Here is a 17,207-nt window from a genome sequence, read left to right as displayed (position 1 = left end):
TACTTTTTTATCTGTGTTAAATTGGTGGCCAGTTTTTATGCCTGTGGAGCTTCATTAACTTTTCATGTGTCCAACATAGTGATTGCTGTAAAAAGGTCAGATTTCTAGAAAATGGCAAGTTAGTACTCTTAAATCCCTACTTTTTTTACTTTAACTTTTTTGGTACAATGTTTTAAGAATTATTAAATACTTATATATATACCTTGCCCAGTACCATGTTGGTTCCAATAAATGTTGGGTGGCTAGAGAGGAGAACAACATAATTTAACCTTGTTCCTTGGTTGGGGTCAGCTGCACTGCAGTGATGTCTTTAGGGACTGCTAAGGCTTGAAGGGCTATATACCAGTGTTTCTCAACTTTCTGAATTGGTCTAATGGAATTTTCTTCTCTCTTTCCTCTCAGCTATTTCTTCTCCTCAGCATCCTGCTCCTATCACTTCTCTTCTTTATCGCAGCTTCTGCTAGCCTTCACTCCCTTTCCTCTTTCTTATGCTTTCTTTTTTTCTTTTTTCTGTCTTCCTGTATCACCTTCTAAACTCTCTTGATTTTTGTAGCCACTTCTTTCTTGTGACTTTGTGAACAACAAAAAAACATATTTCATCTTCTTATCTTTTGACTCATTTTGGCTTTTTTTGTTATTGCTCATGCTCTGGGACGTCTTTGTTTTCTTTCAGTCTGTGTCTGTTACTTACACAAGAGAGGTCCAGCAATAGTGTCAGATAAGTGATCTCTTACCATATTTAATTAAGTGAACCAGCCTTCAGAGTAGCACATTAACCTTCCCTGCTTGTCCCAAAACAAGTGGTTTTAGGGAACAGACTGGTTAGTTCAGGCTAGATAAATGGAAATGGTACCTAGAAAGACAGAATCAGGATGTCACTGAGGATTAAAAATAGTATAGCAAGTTCAGTAGCACTTTCTGACAGGTCCTCAGAGAGGTAATGTTTCTTCAGTATCTGTGTACTTCTCAAGTTAAACTTCAGAATGACGAGTATAGAATTAGACTCTGTGTCTGGGCATATTACCTGTTGATAAATGTTCCTCTACTCCTTTGAACTGTACTTGATCACCTCATTCACATAGCAGACATAAACTGAGTGTCTACTATGCTCTAGGTCCTCCTTTAGGCTCTGGGACTATAGAAGTGAGTCTCAGTAAAAATAGAACCATTGTATGATCCAGCAATTCTACTCCTGGGCATATATTCGAAGAAAAGGAAAACAGTAATTCGAAAAGATACATGCACCCCAGTATTCATAGCAGCACTATTTACAATAGCCAAGACATGGAAGCAACCTAAGTGTCCATCAACAGATGACTGGATAAAGAAGATGTGGTACATATATACAGTAAATGGGATATTACCCAGCCATTAAAAAGAATGAAATTCTGCCATTTGCAACAATGTGTATGGACCTAGAGGGTATTATGTTTAGTGAAATAAGTCAGAGGATGGCAAATACTCTATGTTATCACTTATATGTGGAATCTAAAAAATAAAACAAATGGATGAGAATGACAAAACAAAAACAGACTTACAGAGAGAGTGAGAACAAACTAGTAGTTACCAGTGGGGAAGGAGAAGTGGGGAGGGGCAAGATAGGGATATGGGGTTAAAAGATACAAACTACTATGTATACCATAAATAAGCACCAAGAATATATTGAACAGCACAGGAAAATATAGCCATTATTTTATAATAACTTGAAATGGAATATAATCTATAAAAATATTGAATCACTATGTTGTATACCTAAACTAATATAATATTATAAATCAACTATACTTCAATTAAAAAAAAAAGTGACGGGGCTTCCCTGGTGGCGCAGTGGTTGAGAGTCCGCCTGCCGATGCAGGGGACACGGGTTCGTGCCCCAGTCTGGGAGGATCCCACATGCCGCGGAGCGGCTAGGCCCGTGAGCCATGGCTGCTGAGCCTGCGCGTCCGGAGCCTGTGCTCCGCAACAGGAGAGGCCACAGCAGTGAGAGGCCCGCGTACGGCAAAAAAAAAAAAGTTTCAGAAAGCCCCTGTCCTCAGGGAACTCACAGTCTAGTAGGGTAGGGGAGACATACATATAGACAGATTAGTGCAGTCAGGTAGGTTCAGTGCCATGATTGTAGTATCCAGGTCTAAAGCCTGGAGTGTCCAGGGCACAATCCTCTCCCTTTTTTTTTTTTTTTTAGTATTTATTTATTCATTTATTTGGTTGCACCAGGTCTTAGTTGTGGCAGGTGGGCTCCTTAGTTGCAGTTCCCGGGCTCCTTGGTTGCAGCATGTGAACTCTTAGTTGTGGCATGCATGTGGGATCTAGTTCCCTGACCAGCGATAAAACCCGGGCCCCCTGCATTCGGAGTGCAGAGTCTTATCCACTGTGCCACCAGGGAAGTCCCTCTCCCTTTATTATCTAATTGAGCTTATTACCTTAAATCTTCCCTGTGCACTGATAGCTTTAATTACTGTACCTGACTTCTAGACTCACTGATTCAACAGTCCCTTGATTTGGATGTCTAAAGATAAAGTGGCTTTATAGCCCGGTCTTCCCAGGTTGGTCCTGATTCATGCCTACTGTCCGGGCTTAATCGTTAATAGCACCCCCTTTTCATTAAAAAATGCCCTGATTTGTATAAGAGGTAATGGGCATCTCAAACAAACTTACTGTATTCAAAATCAAATTTCCGATCTTCTTTTCAAACCTGTTCCTCCTGCAGCCTTCCTGTTTCAGAAAATGGCAGCTCTATCCTACACCCCACGTCCCATCCATTCACAAATTCTATAGATTATCCTCAGAATATATCCAACCACTTTTTACCATCTTCACTATTACAACTGATCTCCCTGCTTCCATCCTTGGGCCCCTGCAGTCAGTTCTCCTCATGGTAGCCTAGGGGATCCTTTTAAATACCTACTGTTCAGAATCTCTACTAGTTTCCTATCTCAAACAGTAAAAACCAAAGTCATTGGAATGGCCTGCATGACCCAGACTCCAGTCACCTCCTGACCTCTTCTGTGGCCACCGTCCCCTCCTTTACTTTGCTCCAGCTGCAGAGGACTTCTGTGTTGTGTTTGTGATACATACTTTGCACTTTGCTATTCCCTCTGCCTGGAAAGCTCTTCCCCTAGATATCCACCTGGTTCTCTCCCACTTCAATCAGGTCTCTGCTCAAGTATCAACAAGTACTTCTCTGACTACCCTGTCTAAAGTAATGATACCCTACTATTACTGTTTATTTCCAGTTTTCTTTATTGTTTATCTTCCTTCTTAGCACTTAATGCTACCTGAAGTAATTTATTTATCAGTCTCTTCCCACTAGAATGTCAGTTCCACAAGGGCAGCAACTTTGTTTTGTTCTCTGCTCTCTTCCTAGCACCTCAAGCAGTGCCTGTCATGAAGTAGATGCCCAATAATTATTCGAATGAATGACCAAAAATGTTGAATGAGTGAATGAATGGATGGCAGTATGTAGGAGCGGTGGTCATTTTTACCTGGGTGGCATCAGGAGTTGTTTAGGCTTTATATAGGGGAATAAATAGCTTTCCCTTGTTTTGTACATGGTGGAAAATCTTTTTAGCTCTAGGGCATAAAGATGGGAAACCCAAAAGAGTTGGGAAGCCAGTGTTCTGTTCAATTGTCTGCTGTTTAATTTTTTTTGTCTAGATAATCACATTTTTGCCTGGGGCAATGGTGGTAATGGTCGCCTGGCAATGACCCCCACAGAGAGACCGCATGGCTCTGATATCTGCACTTCATGGCCTCGGCCTATCTTTGGATCTCTGCATCACGTCCCAGACTTATCTTGCCGAGGCTGGCACACCATTCTCATTGTTGGTAAGGGTTCCATATGTGTTGGTTAGGATGGCTTTGACAGAGGATAGACCCACACCTAAGTTACTAATGGTCACATTCTGGCAAACAGAAGTGTCCTGAAGAAAAGAAGCTACTCGTGTAAGTCTTAATAATTGTCAGTGATACCATATCTAGTGGTAGGAATAGAACATTGTGTGCTGTCTTATGATAACATAAGGGCTCTGACCCCCTCGCGGTAGAATTTACTTCTAGTAGTCCACTAATTAGTTTATCTGTGCTCATGCTTTTGTGAGAAACATACAGTACACCTTTAAAAAGAAACTAAATCATAACTGCCTCCTGCATAAAGATTCCTTTGTTATGAACAAATTATAAAGGTCTGTGTGAAGGTTTACAAGTTCATTCTTTAGGTCAGTGGTTCACAACCTTGGCTGTGCGTTAGAATCCCTTGAGGAGTTTTTAGAAATCCCATTGTCCTGACCAATTAAATCAGAACCTCTGGGGTGGGACCTAGGCATTGCTACTTTCTAAAGCTTCCCAGGTGATTCCAAAGAATAGTTAAGGTGGAGAATTGCTACATAGTTGAATATAGGGTAGCTATTGGTGCTTGGCTTATAATATTTTTATCTGGTATGAGAGATAGCAGTTATCTCCTAGATTAACTCCCTATCCTAGGCTGTCACTTTTCCTGTCTCTGGCTGTAAACAATGCTTACCTACTGAATATTTTTCCTCAGAGAAAGTATTGAATTCTAAGACCATCCGTTCGAATAGCAGTGGTTTATCCATCGGAACTGGTAAGTAGCAGTATCTCAGATACCAGTGGTTTTCTGAGGTGTGAGTCTTTGGGTTGAATTCCGTGCAGTCTCCCAAAAAAGGAAATAGGAAATATCTCTGGGAAATGAGGAATACAGTGATCAAGAGGGAAGGTCATAGTTTGGTAGATTTCACAATAAGTTATGACTTCTACATTGCAGTCAGAGGGAGAGTACATCTTTGCCACCACACATGTGGGAGTAATTACGTGGCTTGCCTAACATTGTATTGTGACTTACGTACTGTTCCTTTCCTTTCAATGCTAGGGGCTATGGGTTCTGTCTACCCTTTACTTCCATAGTGTTCCCAGGGGTATTCCAGTCTATAGAAGTAGTCCTTCAGAATAAGCCCTTAGAATTAAAAGTTGGCTGAACTTTCAATGTAGTTGGGAAAATCAGCCCAAACCTCTCTAATACTTTTCCTTTGGCTGCTTTCTTCATGGTTCTCTTATTTGGGGCCATGCTAGGAAATTGAATCTGTGTTCCTTCTGGTTTTCCATTTGCTAGGGTACCTGTAGTCTTTGATGTCTCAGAACTGGATTCTGATGTTTTGTGCAATCAAAACAGATGAAGACCCAGAATGAAAGCAGACTAATCCTCCAAAAAGACAGTTGAAAATCTGATCTAGACTTGTTGAGCTCTAGTTTACACAAACACACATCATACCTTTTATTAGTTTCCTTTAGTAATCCATTGCTCAGCATCTGTTTGTGCATATTAATATCTGTCACAAATGATAAAATACCTTTTTGCTAAGCACAGCTGTTATATTAGAGCTCTGTTTTACTAGAACAGTATTTAAAGGAAAACCTTAAGATTAAAAGCACATGTCCATTGTCTGGAAAATAGAAACTCTGTAAGGGCAACGATTTTTGTCTTTTTTATTCAATAATTTTATCCACATTGCCTAGAAGAATGCCTGGCAAATGGTAAATGCTCAGTAAATATTTGTTGGTTGACTATGTTATAACCATCCAATGGAATATTATATGTGTTAAAATGAACAACATCTACAAATATTTCCATAATGTGAAATGTAAAAAGCAAGTTGCAGCAGACTACATGCCTTTTTATAAAGTTCAAAAACAAGCAAAATAAATAATATATTGCTTAAGGATACCTAAGTATGTGATAAAGTTTTTTTTTTTGCAAGAAGAAATGAAAAATACAAAATTAATCAGAGTAGTTATATATAGGTAGGAGGCCAGAGAAGGAAGGAATTCACAAGGCAGATGGAGCAAAACAGGTATTATTCTTGTTCAGCCCTGTCCCATAGCTCTTTCTGCGATAATGGAAATGTTCTATGTCTGTGCTGTCCAGTGTAATAGCCACCAGCCACATGTGGCTGTTGAGCAGTTGAAAGTGGCTCTTGCGACTGAGGAACTGAATTTTTCATTCTGTTTAAATTTAAATAACCATATTTGGCTAATGGCTACCGGATTGGAAACTAATTGTACTTTCATGTAGTAGATGCATGTATGGTTATTTTGTTAGGCATCAAAACTTACACATATGTTAAAAATAGTCTTAATGTGTTTGTCAAATGTAACATAATTTTTAAAAGCCATTTAAAACAAAAAAGGAAGCTTAAGAGGTTATTTTGGCATCTACAGTTCTGCGGCTTTGGTAGGATCACAGTGTGGCATAGTCAGTCCTCAAGCCAGGTTAGCTGGTGATCGTAAATAAGCTTTTACACTTAACTTTAGAATATACCATGCAATTTTTTTTTCTTTTAGCTTTGGCAAATTACTTTCTTAGTTATATTTTTCTTTGGCTCATATTAAAGCTCAGTGTCATTTCCTGACTGTACATCAGCTCATCTTCATTAAATGTAACTTGGAATATGCTGCATGATATTTAAAGAACCAGCCATCATGTTTTTAAAATTCTTACGAATAGTCATTAAAGAATTTAATGAACTTAATGGTTGAGGACTTCTCCATTCAGGTGTTTCCCCAGAAAGGGAGTTAATGGTGAGTTTATCTGGCAACTTTAAGAGGTGTTTGGCTCAAATGTGAAAAAGCTTTGTATATAAGGTGAACCTCTATGAAGGATGCTGGAGTCTGGGTATATCTGTTAAGGCCTGGATGCTGTGGTTGGGGTGAGTATTCAGTAATGCGGTAGAACATTGATAATCTGCTGTGGACATAAGGATAAGCAAGTTTGGAAAGTAGAAGTGAATATTGCTATAAAGATACTGATACACAATACCTTGTATAAAAACTAAAAATTTAGTCCCAAGTATCTGATTTACACTGTTGCTGTTCTGCTTCACGCAACTCTAGGAACCTCTCTGGGGGTCGGTGGGGCTATCAGATGGTAAATCTTGCTGCATAGCAAAGCTTTCTGTTTCTGTGCTGTGTATCTGTCAGTGGTTCAGAGCTCTAGCCCAGGAGGTGGCAGCGGTGGCGGTAGGGGAGAAGAGGAGGACAGTCAGCAGGAATCTGAAACTCCTGATCCAAGTGGAGGCTTCCGAGGAACAATGGAAGCAGACCGAGGAATGGAAGGTTTAGTCAGTCCCACGGAGGCCGTGAGGATCAGTAGTGGGGCCAGCAGCTCCTGTCCTGGCTGGCTTCGAAAGGTAATTCCTTTGGTAGAGGTACCTCTGTAGGGACTAGAAGGGATCTGTTTCCCATGTCCTATCCAAGCGTTTTGCAGCAGGCATCTAGGTTTCTGATTTCTACCTGAACTGAAATCACCAAATCTCTAATCCTTTTTCTTCCTGACAAGAAAAGGTATAAGATGTGCTCATACCTGTATTACTTAAATGAATGGAAATTAATGCAGCCTTCCTTGAAGGCAGTTTTTGTAATGCATGCCTGCAAAGGTTAAGCTTCTAGATTTTGTACTGTGGTTCGTAGAAGTAGAATATTGGGGCAATTGGAATGCCTTATGGTAGAGAAATGCTTAACAGTGGTTATCTATGAGTGATGGAATTACTGGTGATTTTTATCATCTCCCTTTGCCCATCTGTATTTTCACATTTTCTACAGTCAACATTTATAGTTAGAGAAATTTTAAATTTTGTACCCGCCCCCAACCAAAGAGAGAACGTGTAGATTTAAAGCTCCCTCTATAATAAGATTAAACTTGATAGCTACATAGGAATACGAATGGAGGAAGCAGCACACAGTTCTATCTAAAGCTTTAGGTCAGCCTTTAGCAACCTGGCAGTTGGCCTCACTGCCATTACCTTAGAGCTTCCCAACTTACTGAATAGGCTGTGTAGACTGAGTGTGTTAGAGAAACATGTCAGACACTCCAAAATGTTCTTGGATTTGAGTTTGAATTTGCTTCACTGTTCACTCCTCAGAGGAAGGAATGGCAGGATGTTGACAGGTAGGGCGAGCTATGTTGTAACCACAACTGTCCTGCTCCACTAGAGGGTGCTGATGTCACGACAGAGTGAAAGCTATAGCAAGAAGGGAATTTGGTCGAAAGTAAATGGCTCAAACAGAACTGATGAGATTCTTTCTTTTATACATAGGAGCTGGAAAATGCAGAATTCATCCCTATGCCTGACAGCCCATCCCCCCTAAGTGCAGCTTTTTCAGAATCTGAGAAAGATACTCTGCCCTACGAAGAGCTACAAGGACTCAAGGTGGGCTCTGAAGCTCCTTTGGAACACAAGCCCCCAGAAGGAGCCTGGGTAACTGAGCTTTTGCCTTTAAATCACAACTAGGTAAACAGTGGCTGTAAGCTCTGCCCACTTCTCCTGGCCTCACTGTCTTCCCCTGTAGCTTCATTGGTTTCCCAGCTGCCCAGCATCAACTCATACTGTCTGTTCAGTAGTGCTTAAAGCCTGTATGCAAGGCGAAACTGATTTCTGTGGAAAAGTATCTACCCTTTCACATTTCTGATAGGCCCCCATCTTTCTATACCAGATGATTGTCTTTCTTTTCTCTCTGCCTCAGAAGTACCAAAACTGAAATTCCAAAATTCAAATCCAACTTTTCATGACACTGCTAGGGTAGGTTGGAGGTTCTAAATGTAAGTAAGAAATAATACTTGTAGTCTACTGGGGGAGCAATGCATGTATACCTAATTTTGGTAGAAATCAAATTGTGGTAAATATCTCAATAAAACTGTAAACCAGGGATCATCAAACTTTTTCTAAAGGGCTACATAGTAATTATTTTAGGCTATGCGGACCATACAGTCTCTTGCAACCATTCAATACTGATATCATAACACAGAAGCAGCCAAAAATAATGCATAATGAATGGGCATGCTTATGTTCCAATAAAACTTTATTTATAAAAACAAGCAGTAGGCTGGATTTGGCCCATGGGCTATCATTTGTTGACCCTTCCTATAAACAAAGTACAGTAGAAGAAGGGAGGAAAATCCAGGCTAGGATAATTGAAAAGCTTCCCAGAAGAGGAAATAAAGCCTTTGAAACTTCAAGGTAAACATTTTAATTCCTCTGTCAGTTAGCTGTCTTGAATTGTTTTGGCGATCCTATTTACTGAACACCTCTTAAATCTCTTCTAAAGTGTAATCCACTACATTTCATGAATATTGACCCTTTGAATCATGGTACCCTCACTGTGATCAGAAAGACTTGTTCCATCTGGGAAGATCCCACATGCCGTGGAGCACATAGAGTAGAGTGCGCCACAACTACTGAGCCTGCGCTCTAGAGCCCACAAGCCACAACTGCTGAGCCTGTGTGCCACAACTACTGAAGCCCGCACGTCTAGAGCCCATGCTCCGCAACAAGAGAAGCCACCGCAATGAGAAGCCCGCGCACCACAACGAAGGGTAGCCCCTGCTTGCCACAACTAGAGAAAGCTGGCGTGCAAAAAAAAAGAAAAGAAAAAAACTTGTTCCAAACCAAATTGTGCATTCTCTCACTTCAGCATTTTAAATAGGAAGATATCAATGACTTTAAATTTTTTCACAAAGTTCTCCAAAATAGATGATTATTCTTTTACCTTACCATAATGCAGACTGAGGCACTGAGAGTTCTCTTGCTCTGTTACGTTAGAGCCAGGTTCTATTGTAATCCCAGCAGTTTTCAGTTTCTCTTCCATTTACTTTGTGTATATGTGTTTTATATTGTTACTTTAAAAGTAAAATCTGGTAGCACTTAGAGGACATTTGGATTGGGGAGCTGTAGCATCCGGGCAGAACCTCCTATAACCCTTTTCTCCTGTCTCTCTAGCCACCTCGGCTGAATCCCGCAGGAACATGCGCTGGGAAGGGAACACCCTTGACTCCTACCTGTGCATGCAGCACTCTGCAGGTGGAGGTTGAGAGATTGCAGGGTCTGGTGTTGAAGTGTCTGGCTGAACAACAGAAGTTACAGCAAGAAAACCTTCAGATTTTTACGCAGCTACAGAAGCTGAACAAGAAATTAGAAGGAGGGCAGCAGGTGAGAGCATTAAAAGGATAATTGAATTTTTAATTCTGTTTTGAAGAATCACAGAAACAAAACACCAGTGCCTGAAATAGGCTTACTTCTTTGCAAGTACTTACCTTTTGATGATGTAATGTTTGTAATTAATCCCAGATGCTTGGTCCTTCTTCAGGCACCTGGATTAAATCATTTCATCACCTAACTTCCATTGTATATTTGTTACCTTTGCTTTTTCTTCTACTTATTATGAAAAACTTTAAACATTACAGTTCAGTGGACACCCATACATCCACCATCTAGGTTCAACCGTTGTTAACATGTTGCTGTAATTATTTCAAATGTGTTTGTGTCTGTGTATGTTTAAAATATGTGTAGGTATTTATCTGTGTATTTGAAGTATGAGTGTGTGTATGTGCATGTATATTTTTTCCTTTTTCTTTTTTTGCTAAACCATTTTCAAGTAAATTATGAAAGTCATGACATAGCCTTCCTAAATACTTTATTACACATATCTAAAAATAAAGACGTCATTCTTCTGGAGAACCACAGTACTATTATCACACTTAACAAAAATAACACTAGTATTCTCAATTCTCATCTAGTACCCAGTTGATACTCAAATTTTCCCAGTTTTCCCACAAAAATGTCCTTTATAACTGTTTTTATTAGACCAGAAACCAGTCAAGAACCCCCTTTTACACTATTATGTTTCTCATTTCTTTTAATCTAGAACAATTCCATCACCACTTCTACCCCCCCTTTTTTTTTTAACATTTTTAAATTGTTTTGTTCAGTGATCCATACTTCCCTCACTGATTTGAAAGATCACATTTAATATATTGTAAATATCCACATACACACGGGTTCATTTTTAGGATCTCTTTTCTGTTGCCTTGAGCTATTTAATTAGTCCTATTTAAAATACTAGAGTTTTGAATGCCTTGATTCCCAGTAAGGAAAGTCCTGTGCTCCTTTTTGTTCTTTTCTGGGGTTACATTGGCTATTTTTGCACATTGCTTCTTCTGTATGAATCTTAGAATTCCTCAAAAGTGAAGTTTCTCAAAACTCCCTTTGGTATTTATATTGGAATTTATTAGATTTGCTTTGAATTATATCTTTATTTGAGTAGAGTTGACTTGTCTGTAATGCTGAGTCTTCCCAGCCTTGAATAGTTATTTATTCAAGTCTTCCTTTATGTTCTTACATAAAGTTTTATCATTTCTTAGAAGTCTTGTGCGATTATTTTTGTTGTCATCTACTCCCGTTTTTAAAAAAAATTTCCATGGCATTGGTTTGTTGAAGAAACAGGGTCAGTTGTTTAACAGAATGTCCTACATTCTGGATTTGCCTTATTTTCCTGAGACATTGCTTATCTTATTCTTTTGTCACCCTGTCATTTCTGTAAACTGGAATTTAGACTTAAGGCTTGATTGGGTTCAAGTTAAAACATTTTTGGTAAAAATACTTCACCGGTGATGCTGCTTGCGTCGTTTTTTTGTTGTTTTTTTTTTGGGGTTCGCAGGCCTCTCACTGTTGTGGCCTCTCCTTTTGTGGAGCACAGGCTCCGGACGCGCAGGCTCAGCGGCCATGGCTCACGGGCCTAGCCACTCTGCGGCATGTGGGATCTTCCCAGACTGGGGCACGAACCCGTGTCCCCTGCATCGGCAGGCAGACTCTCAACCACTGCGCCACCAGGGAAGCCCCTGAGTCGTTCTTAAAGGGCCATAGTATTGCTCTATATAGAGTGAACTAGGTTAGGGAAATACTGTCAACCTTGGCTTTGCCATTTACCAGGTTTATGTGTTTGGACAAATTACTTTGTTTCTCTGAGCCCTGGTTCTCACCTGAAAGAAGAAAATAGTTGTTGTATGGTTGTTTTGAGAATTAGATGAAATAATGTCTATGAACGTACTTTGGAAAGTAATATACACACTTGAAGTAAGCATGGAGTGATAGGCAGCTGTAGGAGGGAGGAGGATTGTTTTGCCTAGGGCTGTTTGAGTTTTAAAACTGAAGAGTTCTGCATCCCAGAAAATCCTGCGGTCCTGGGCAAACCACGACACTTGGTCACCCTACCTGCAACAAATGTACAGGTGTGGACTTTATCTAAGGTCCTATTATTAAGGTAGTAGTATGAGCTTCTCACAAAACCATGGCTACACATTCTTAGAGGTGGGCATTGAAAATCTAGTCCTGAAATGCTGTAACTAGGTGGCAATGTTGTTAACCTGGAACTGTGTTTTATCTGGACAGGTGGGGATGCATTCCAAAGGAACTCAGACAGCAAAGGAAGAGATGGAAATGGATCCAAAGCCTGATTTAGATTCAGATTCCTGGTGCCTCCTGGGAACAGACTCCTGTAGACCCAGCCTCTAGTCTCCTGAGCCTGTATAGCCTCCAGGAAACTGGAATCCAAAGACCTTCACAGCACACTTACTGAACGCAGAGAGCGCTTTCCTGGCTTCGTTCACTTGCAGACAAGGAGCGCGAGGCGGAGGCTCTGAAGCACTTTCCATGTACACTTGGAGAGTAGCATTGCCTATTAGATAGGATCTAGGAGTGGTTTTGTGTTGGAGAATGGAAGGGCCCCATGGCCCTGGCTTTGTCCTCAGTGACTGCCATAGCAACAGCAGCTCTGTACCTCATCTGGTGATCCCATCTTTGAAGAGGAGACACAATGCTCACCTTAATTTTGCTGGTAGCAGCTTACATCCCACTTACCATTTTCACCATTAATTGGAAGCTGCCTTGGGAATTCAACACCAGGCATTGCACCTCTGGGTGGAGGAGGTTAAAGTGTAAAGCTGGAGTGGGCTAGAACCAGGTGTGGCCCATCCAGGGTCATCTGGAGAGTGGTGAAGTGTTCTAAGCCCTCTCAGGAGCCTTAGTCCAGGAAAGTATGTCTGGTGGAGTCAATCTCCAGCTTGTTTTCAGAAAGTTCAATTATTTTGTGCAGCTAAATGCTTGAGGAGGAGCAGTGGGCTTAGGTTGCTTTTCCTCTGAGGGTTGAGTGAGACTTCTTCAGTGAGGAGTAGAGAAAGAAGGGTAGGTCCCTCCTCGTCACACAGCAGGAGTGTGAGGCTGTGGCCAACGCAGGGTGGGATTTCCTAGCTTTGGAAGATTCCTCTGAGAGATGAGGCGTCTCGTAGAGAATTGAGTCTGTGGGGCAGTAAGAATGGACTTCAGAGGAAACTGTGAGGGGAGGCCCTCCTTCAGCTGCCTCTACTCGGTGTCTTCGAGAGGGCCTAGAGTGACTGAGTCTTCTGCCCCTGAGAAGACTTCTTGTGCCTCTGCCTTCATGGCTCTTAGGGTTCTGATCTTGACATCAGCAGCTCCAACCGCTCCCTTTCTGTATGTCTAGTCAGTGTGTTTCCCCTTTTGGTGTTTTATGAAGCCATATCAGTGAATCTGTATCATCTTTCCTACTTGAGTGGCCCAAAGCCAGCCCCCAGACCAGGTAGTCCCTGAAGCCTAGCAGAACAGGAGGAGCCTGCCAAGTGAGAGGAATTTGGCTGACAGCTCCCTTCTGATCCCCGTGTCTTCATGTCCTTGTAGACAGGAGCAAGCTAGCTTTCCCGGAGAGAGAAAGTGTCCTAGAAATGTTTGATGGTTTTACTTAAGGATGTGAGTGTTGTGTTTCCACCTAGCCTTTAGTATTTTGAGTCACAGGAGCTGCCTTGATGAGTCTCATATCCTACCTCCCTAGAAAGAGCTAAATTAATTTTTGTTTCATTTTTCCCCAACCAAAAAATGAATGTTTGATATCTGTTTAATATTTTGGAAGGACCTGTGCAATGGAAATTATGCCATTTCCCTAAAACTGGTGGTGTAAAGGCTGCTGCTCTGGGAAAACCCCTCAGCTGGGGATGGGCAACTCTATTCAATGGGATCTTCTTTGGTTTAATATTCCCATTGTTTTCTCAATTCTGGGAAGCCTAGTACAATGGTACTAATGTAATCACTGAAGCCTTTTCTTAAAATAAGGGAAGGGGCCAACCCTGGATTAAAGTTACAAGTTCTGGGGACTTGGGGTTTGCAACAAACCCTAACAATGGGTTTTGATTCATCATGTAAATGCAACTTTGATTTTTTTTTTTTAAGGACTGACTGGCCTTTCACGTTCCTGTATCCCTCATGCTCACCACCTCAGCAGGCCTGAGAGGCAGGGTCATTTTGGGTGTTAATCATGAGTATTGCTTCTGCCATGGAACCGAGGAACATGGGCATGTTGCTGAGACTATGGGATGAAAGTGAGCACTGAAGGGAGGGTGAGAGCTGGGCTCTTGGTCCGGAGGGGAAGTCACTCTAGCAGTGGAACGCTGGGGTCGTTTTCTCTAGCACGTTCCCTTGGGAAGTCTAGGTTTGCTGTTAATCTGGCTGAGAATCTAAGTTCTGTGCCTTCGAGACAATTCGCACTTTGCCAAATTGTGCCTGGGATAGCCATATGATTTTTCCCACCAAAAAGCTACGCAAACAGAAACCAGTTCAAAGGTGGTAGCCATGCATCAGATAAAAAGTAAAAGGTGAGGCAGCAGAAATGCCTTTGAATGGTTTTCTGTAGCTGATTCTCTTAAATTGCAACCTACTTTTCTTCTTTATGTAGTGCTAGGTGTTTTAAGTTTTCCAGTAGTATTGCTTTTGAGTTATAGTATAACCTGAGTTACTCCTCTGCTCTGACATTGTTGCTGAAGAATTAGCTTATTGTTAGCCAGATGTTTGAAAGGTTGAGGGTGGAGTGGTTTGACATTTCTGTTTTAAATAAACATTTAAACTCTTAATCAGTGCTATGCCTCAGTGAGCCTACGCATCGACCTTAGTCACTGGGGATAAAACACACAGACTCTAGGCCTTCGTGAATTTTTGCTTCAGTGAGTCTTTATATAAATAAAGAAATAAATGGTCTTGTAACAGAAACAATGCAAGGGACTTTTGCACAGAAATAATCTTTGCTTCTTGCCAGTTTCTTTTTCTTACTAATAGAATCATTTTTGCTGCTACAACTTTTTTTCCCCCAAAACTTCTAAAATATAGTGCTTAAAATGCAGAAGGAGAAAAAGATGAGCCATTAAAAGAGGAAGGGTCATGTCTTGTACTTATCTCCACAGTGGGCTTTTTCAAGGTACTGCCAGTTTATGTTTGTAAAACTGTTTTCCCGCACAAAGGCTGAAGTGTGTTTGGTCTCCCTGGCACAGCCACGTTGTGACTTCTCTTGGCTGAACAGTTCGCTAAGGTTTAGAGAAGAGCAGCCTTAACTCACATTTCATTTGATTTTGCCGTAGATTTGGAAACATTCACGATAGAACAACTCTGGTGCAAGGATGTATTGTAAATGAATTATTTCAAATGAGCATCCTTGGGCCCCCAAAGAAATATTATTCATGATAGTGTCAGGGCAGAGTGGGCTGTAGTCAGGACTACGAAACAAGTTCCTTCCTGCCACAAAGCAAAAAAATCATTTATTGCTTCAGTGATTAACTATGGAAATAAACATGCTGAGCACTAAACCTCACAGAATTACGAACATTAGGGAGAAAAACACTATATCACATCTCTGCTGCCTCCTGTGTAGTTGTGAAAAGTGACAAACTGATGACCTAAAGCAAATGTTGGCCGAAGGTGCTGTGCTGCATTCAATACACTGCATATACTTTTTAACGAAGTGAGTTTCACGGTAAGATTTTTTCTCATTGCTTAACCTTTTGAGCTTTAAAATTTATAACATCTACTTGCACTAAAGTTTCTTGGATAAAGTAGTATAAAACACGGACATTAACAAGCAGCATTTATTTATCCTCTGTCATCCTCTGCTATCTAGGAAGAGATGTAGATAGAAAAAGGTTCTTCTTCCCAAAGATCCGATCAAGCTAAATTTAAAAGGCTAATAGATATTCCTGATATAATCAAAGGCCTAAACATGTTGAGATCGAAGGGAACACTATGGCATTGACTATTCTTTGTTCCTCTAGCAGCATAAGAAAGCACTCCCCACACACACAACATTTGTTCTCCCTGGAGGCCCCTGGTCTGTGACCTTTATAATGTCATCCAGGGCTTCCAGGCCAGGCAGACAAGGCAAATAAGTGAAGCACGCCAGGCGGGGCTGTGGTGATCGTGCTCCACCCCGTCTGGAAGGAGCAACTGATTCTAAATCCCACTCAGTTGGTGCTATACAGGGTGCAGGCCCAGGGTTTCCAGAACTTCCAGTTTCTCAAAAGATACTCCATATCCCAATTTTTTAATGTCAGATTATATTTTTAATACTATGTCAGTCAAATAAAACATACCTGTGGGGCAAAGCAGTCCACAGGCTACCACTGTGTGACCTTGGCCACCACTTATTCTAGTCACCTACTGCTTTTACCATCAAGTGTGAAACTTAAAGTGGGTACCTCATTAAACTTGACTGGAGAATGTATATATTGGGTTAAATATCCAGTGTCTCTCTGTGAGTTTTCTTTGAATGACCAACCAAAAAGCCCTATTATGTGATACCTCTCTTTCTTTGTAACAGTTATGAAGAGCATAAAGCAATACATGCAGTTTTTTAAAACATCATTTTTTTAGCCTAGCGTCTAGCAGCTTCACAGCTAAAGCCTTAAACTTGCATATCAAATTGGTCTGATCTGTTAGCCCAGCCACTCAGCAGAAGCTGCAGAGGAAATGGAACAAGAGTGAGTGGCCATCTGTAGTTTAGTAAATGTGGTTTTGTGGTCTGCACAGTCCCCTTTGCCCAGGTCAGGTTAGTTGATTTTTCTCCAGTGTTTTTTTTTGTTTGTTTGTTTTTTCTGTTTTAACATCTTAATTGGAGTATAATTGCTTAACAATGGTGTGTTAGTTTCTGCTTTATAACAAAGTGAATCAGTTATACATATGTCCCTAGATCTCCTCCTTCTTGCGTCTCCCTCCCTCCCACCCTCCCTATCCCACCCCTCTAGGTGGTCACAAACCACCGAGCTGATCTCCCTGTGCCATGCAGCTGCTTCCCACTAGCTATCTATTTTACGTTTGGTAGTGTATATATGTCCATGCCACTCTCTCACTTTGTCACATCTTATCCAGTGTTTTAAACTAACAATTTGAGTGATACTCTCAGGACAGTAATCTTACTAGTATTTCAGATCTGTTGTGTTAGCTTCATCCTACCTGAACTGATAGCTTCTACCCCATCAGACATTACCTTATCACTTCTCCCATTTGACAAGTCTAAGACTCACTCATTTTATTATT

General features: G+C 40.9%; 1 protein-coding gene across 3 annotated transcripts in view; it reads left to right on the top strand.

The window, feature by feature from the left end:
* NEK9 (NIMA related kinase 9) overlaps positions 1-16,345 on the top strand; it is a 39,158-nt gene extending 22,813 nt beyond the window's left edge. For 2 of the 3 annotated variants that reach the window (XM_027120065.1, XM_027120063.1), the window contains 6 exons: positions 3,655-3,825; positions 4,541-4,600; positions 6,991-7,199; positions 8,106-8,267; positions 9,786-9,995; positions 12,234-16,345. In XM_027120065.1, the coding sequence (XP_026975866.1) occupies positions 3,655-3,825; positions 4,541-4,600; positions 6,991-7,199; positions 8,106-8,267; positions 9,786-9,995; positions 12,234-12,356 (935 nt within the window). In that variant the 3' untranslated portion in view covers positions 12,357-16,345. The remainder of the gene's footprint in view (positions 1-3,654; positions 3,826-4,540; positions 4,601-6,990; positions 7,200-8,105; positions 8,268-9,785; positions 9,996-12,233) is intronic. The other variant, XM_027120064.1, reaches the window with a different exon arrangement.
* Positions 16,346-17,207: the final 862 nt, after the last annotated feature.

Source organism: Aethalodelphis obliquidens, unplaced genomic scaffold (assembly GCF_003676395.1).
Source record: "Aethalodelphis obliquidens isolate GAN/ISIS:26980383/991018 unplaced genomic scaffold, ASM367639v1 scaffold21, whole genome shotgun sequence".
Lineage (NCBI taxonomy): Eukaryota > Metazoa > Chordata > Mammalia > Artiodactyla > Delphinidae > Aethalodelphis > Aethalodelphis obliquidens.
This window is presented reverse-complemented; position numbering and strand designations above follow the sequence as displayed.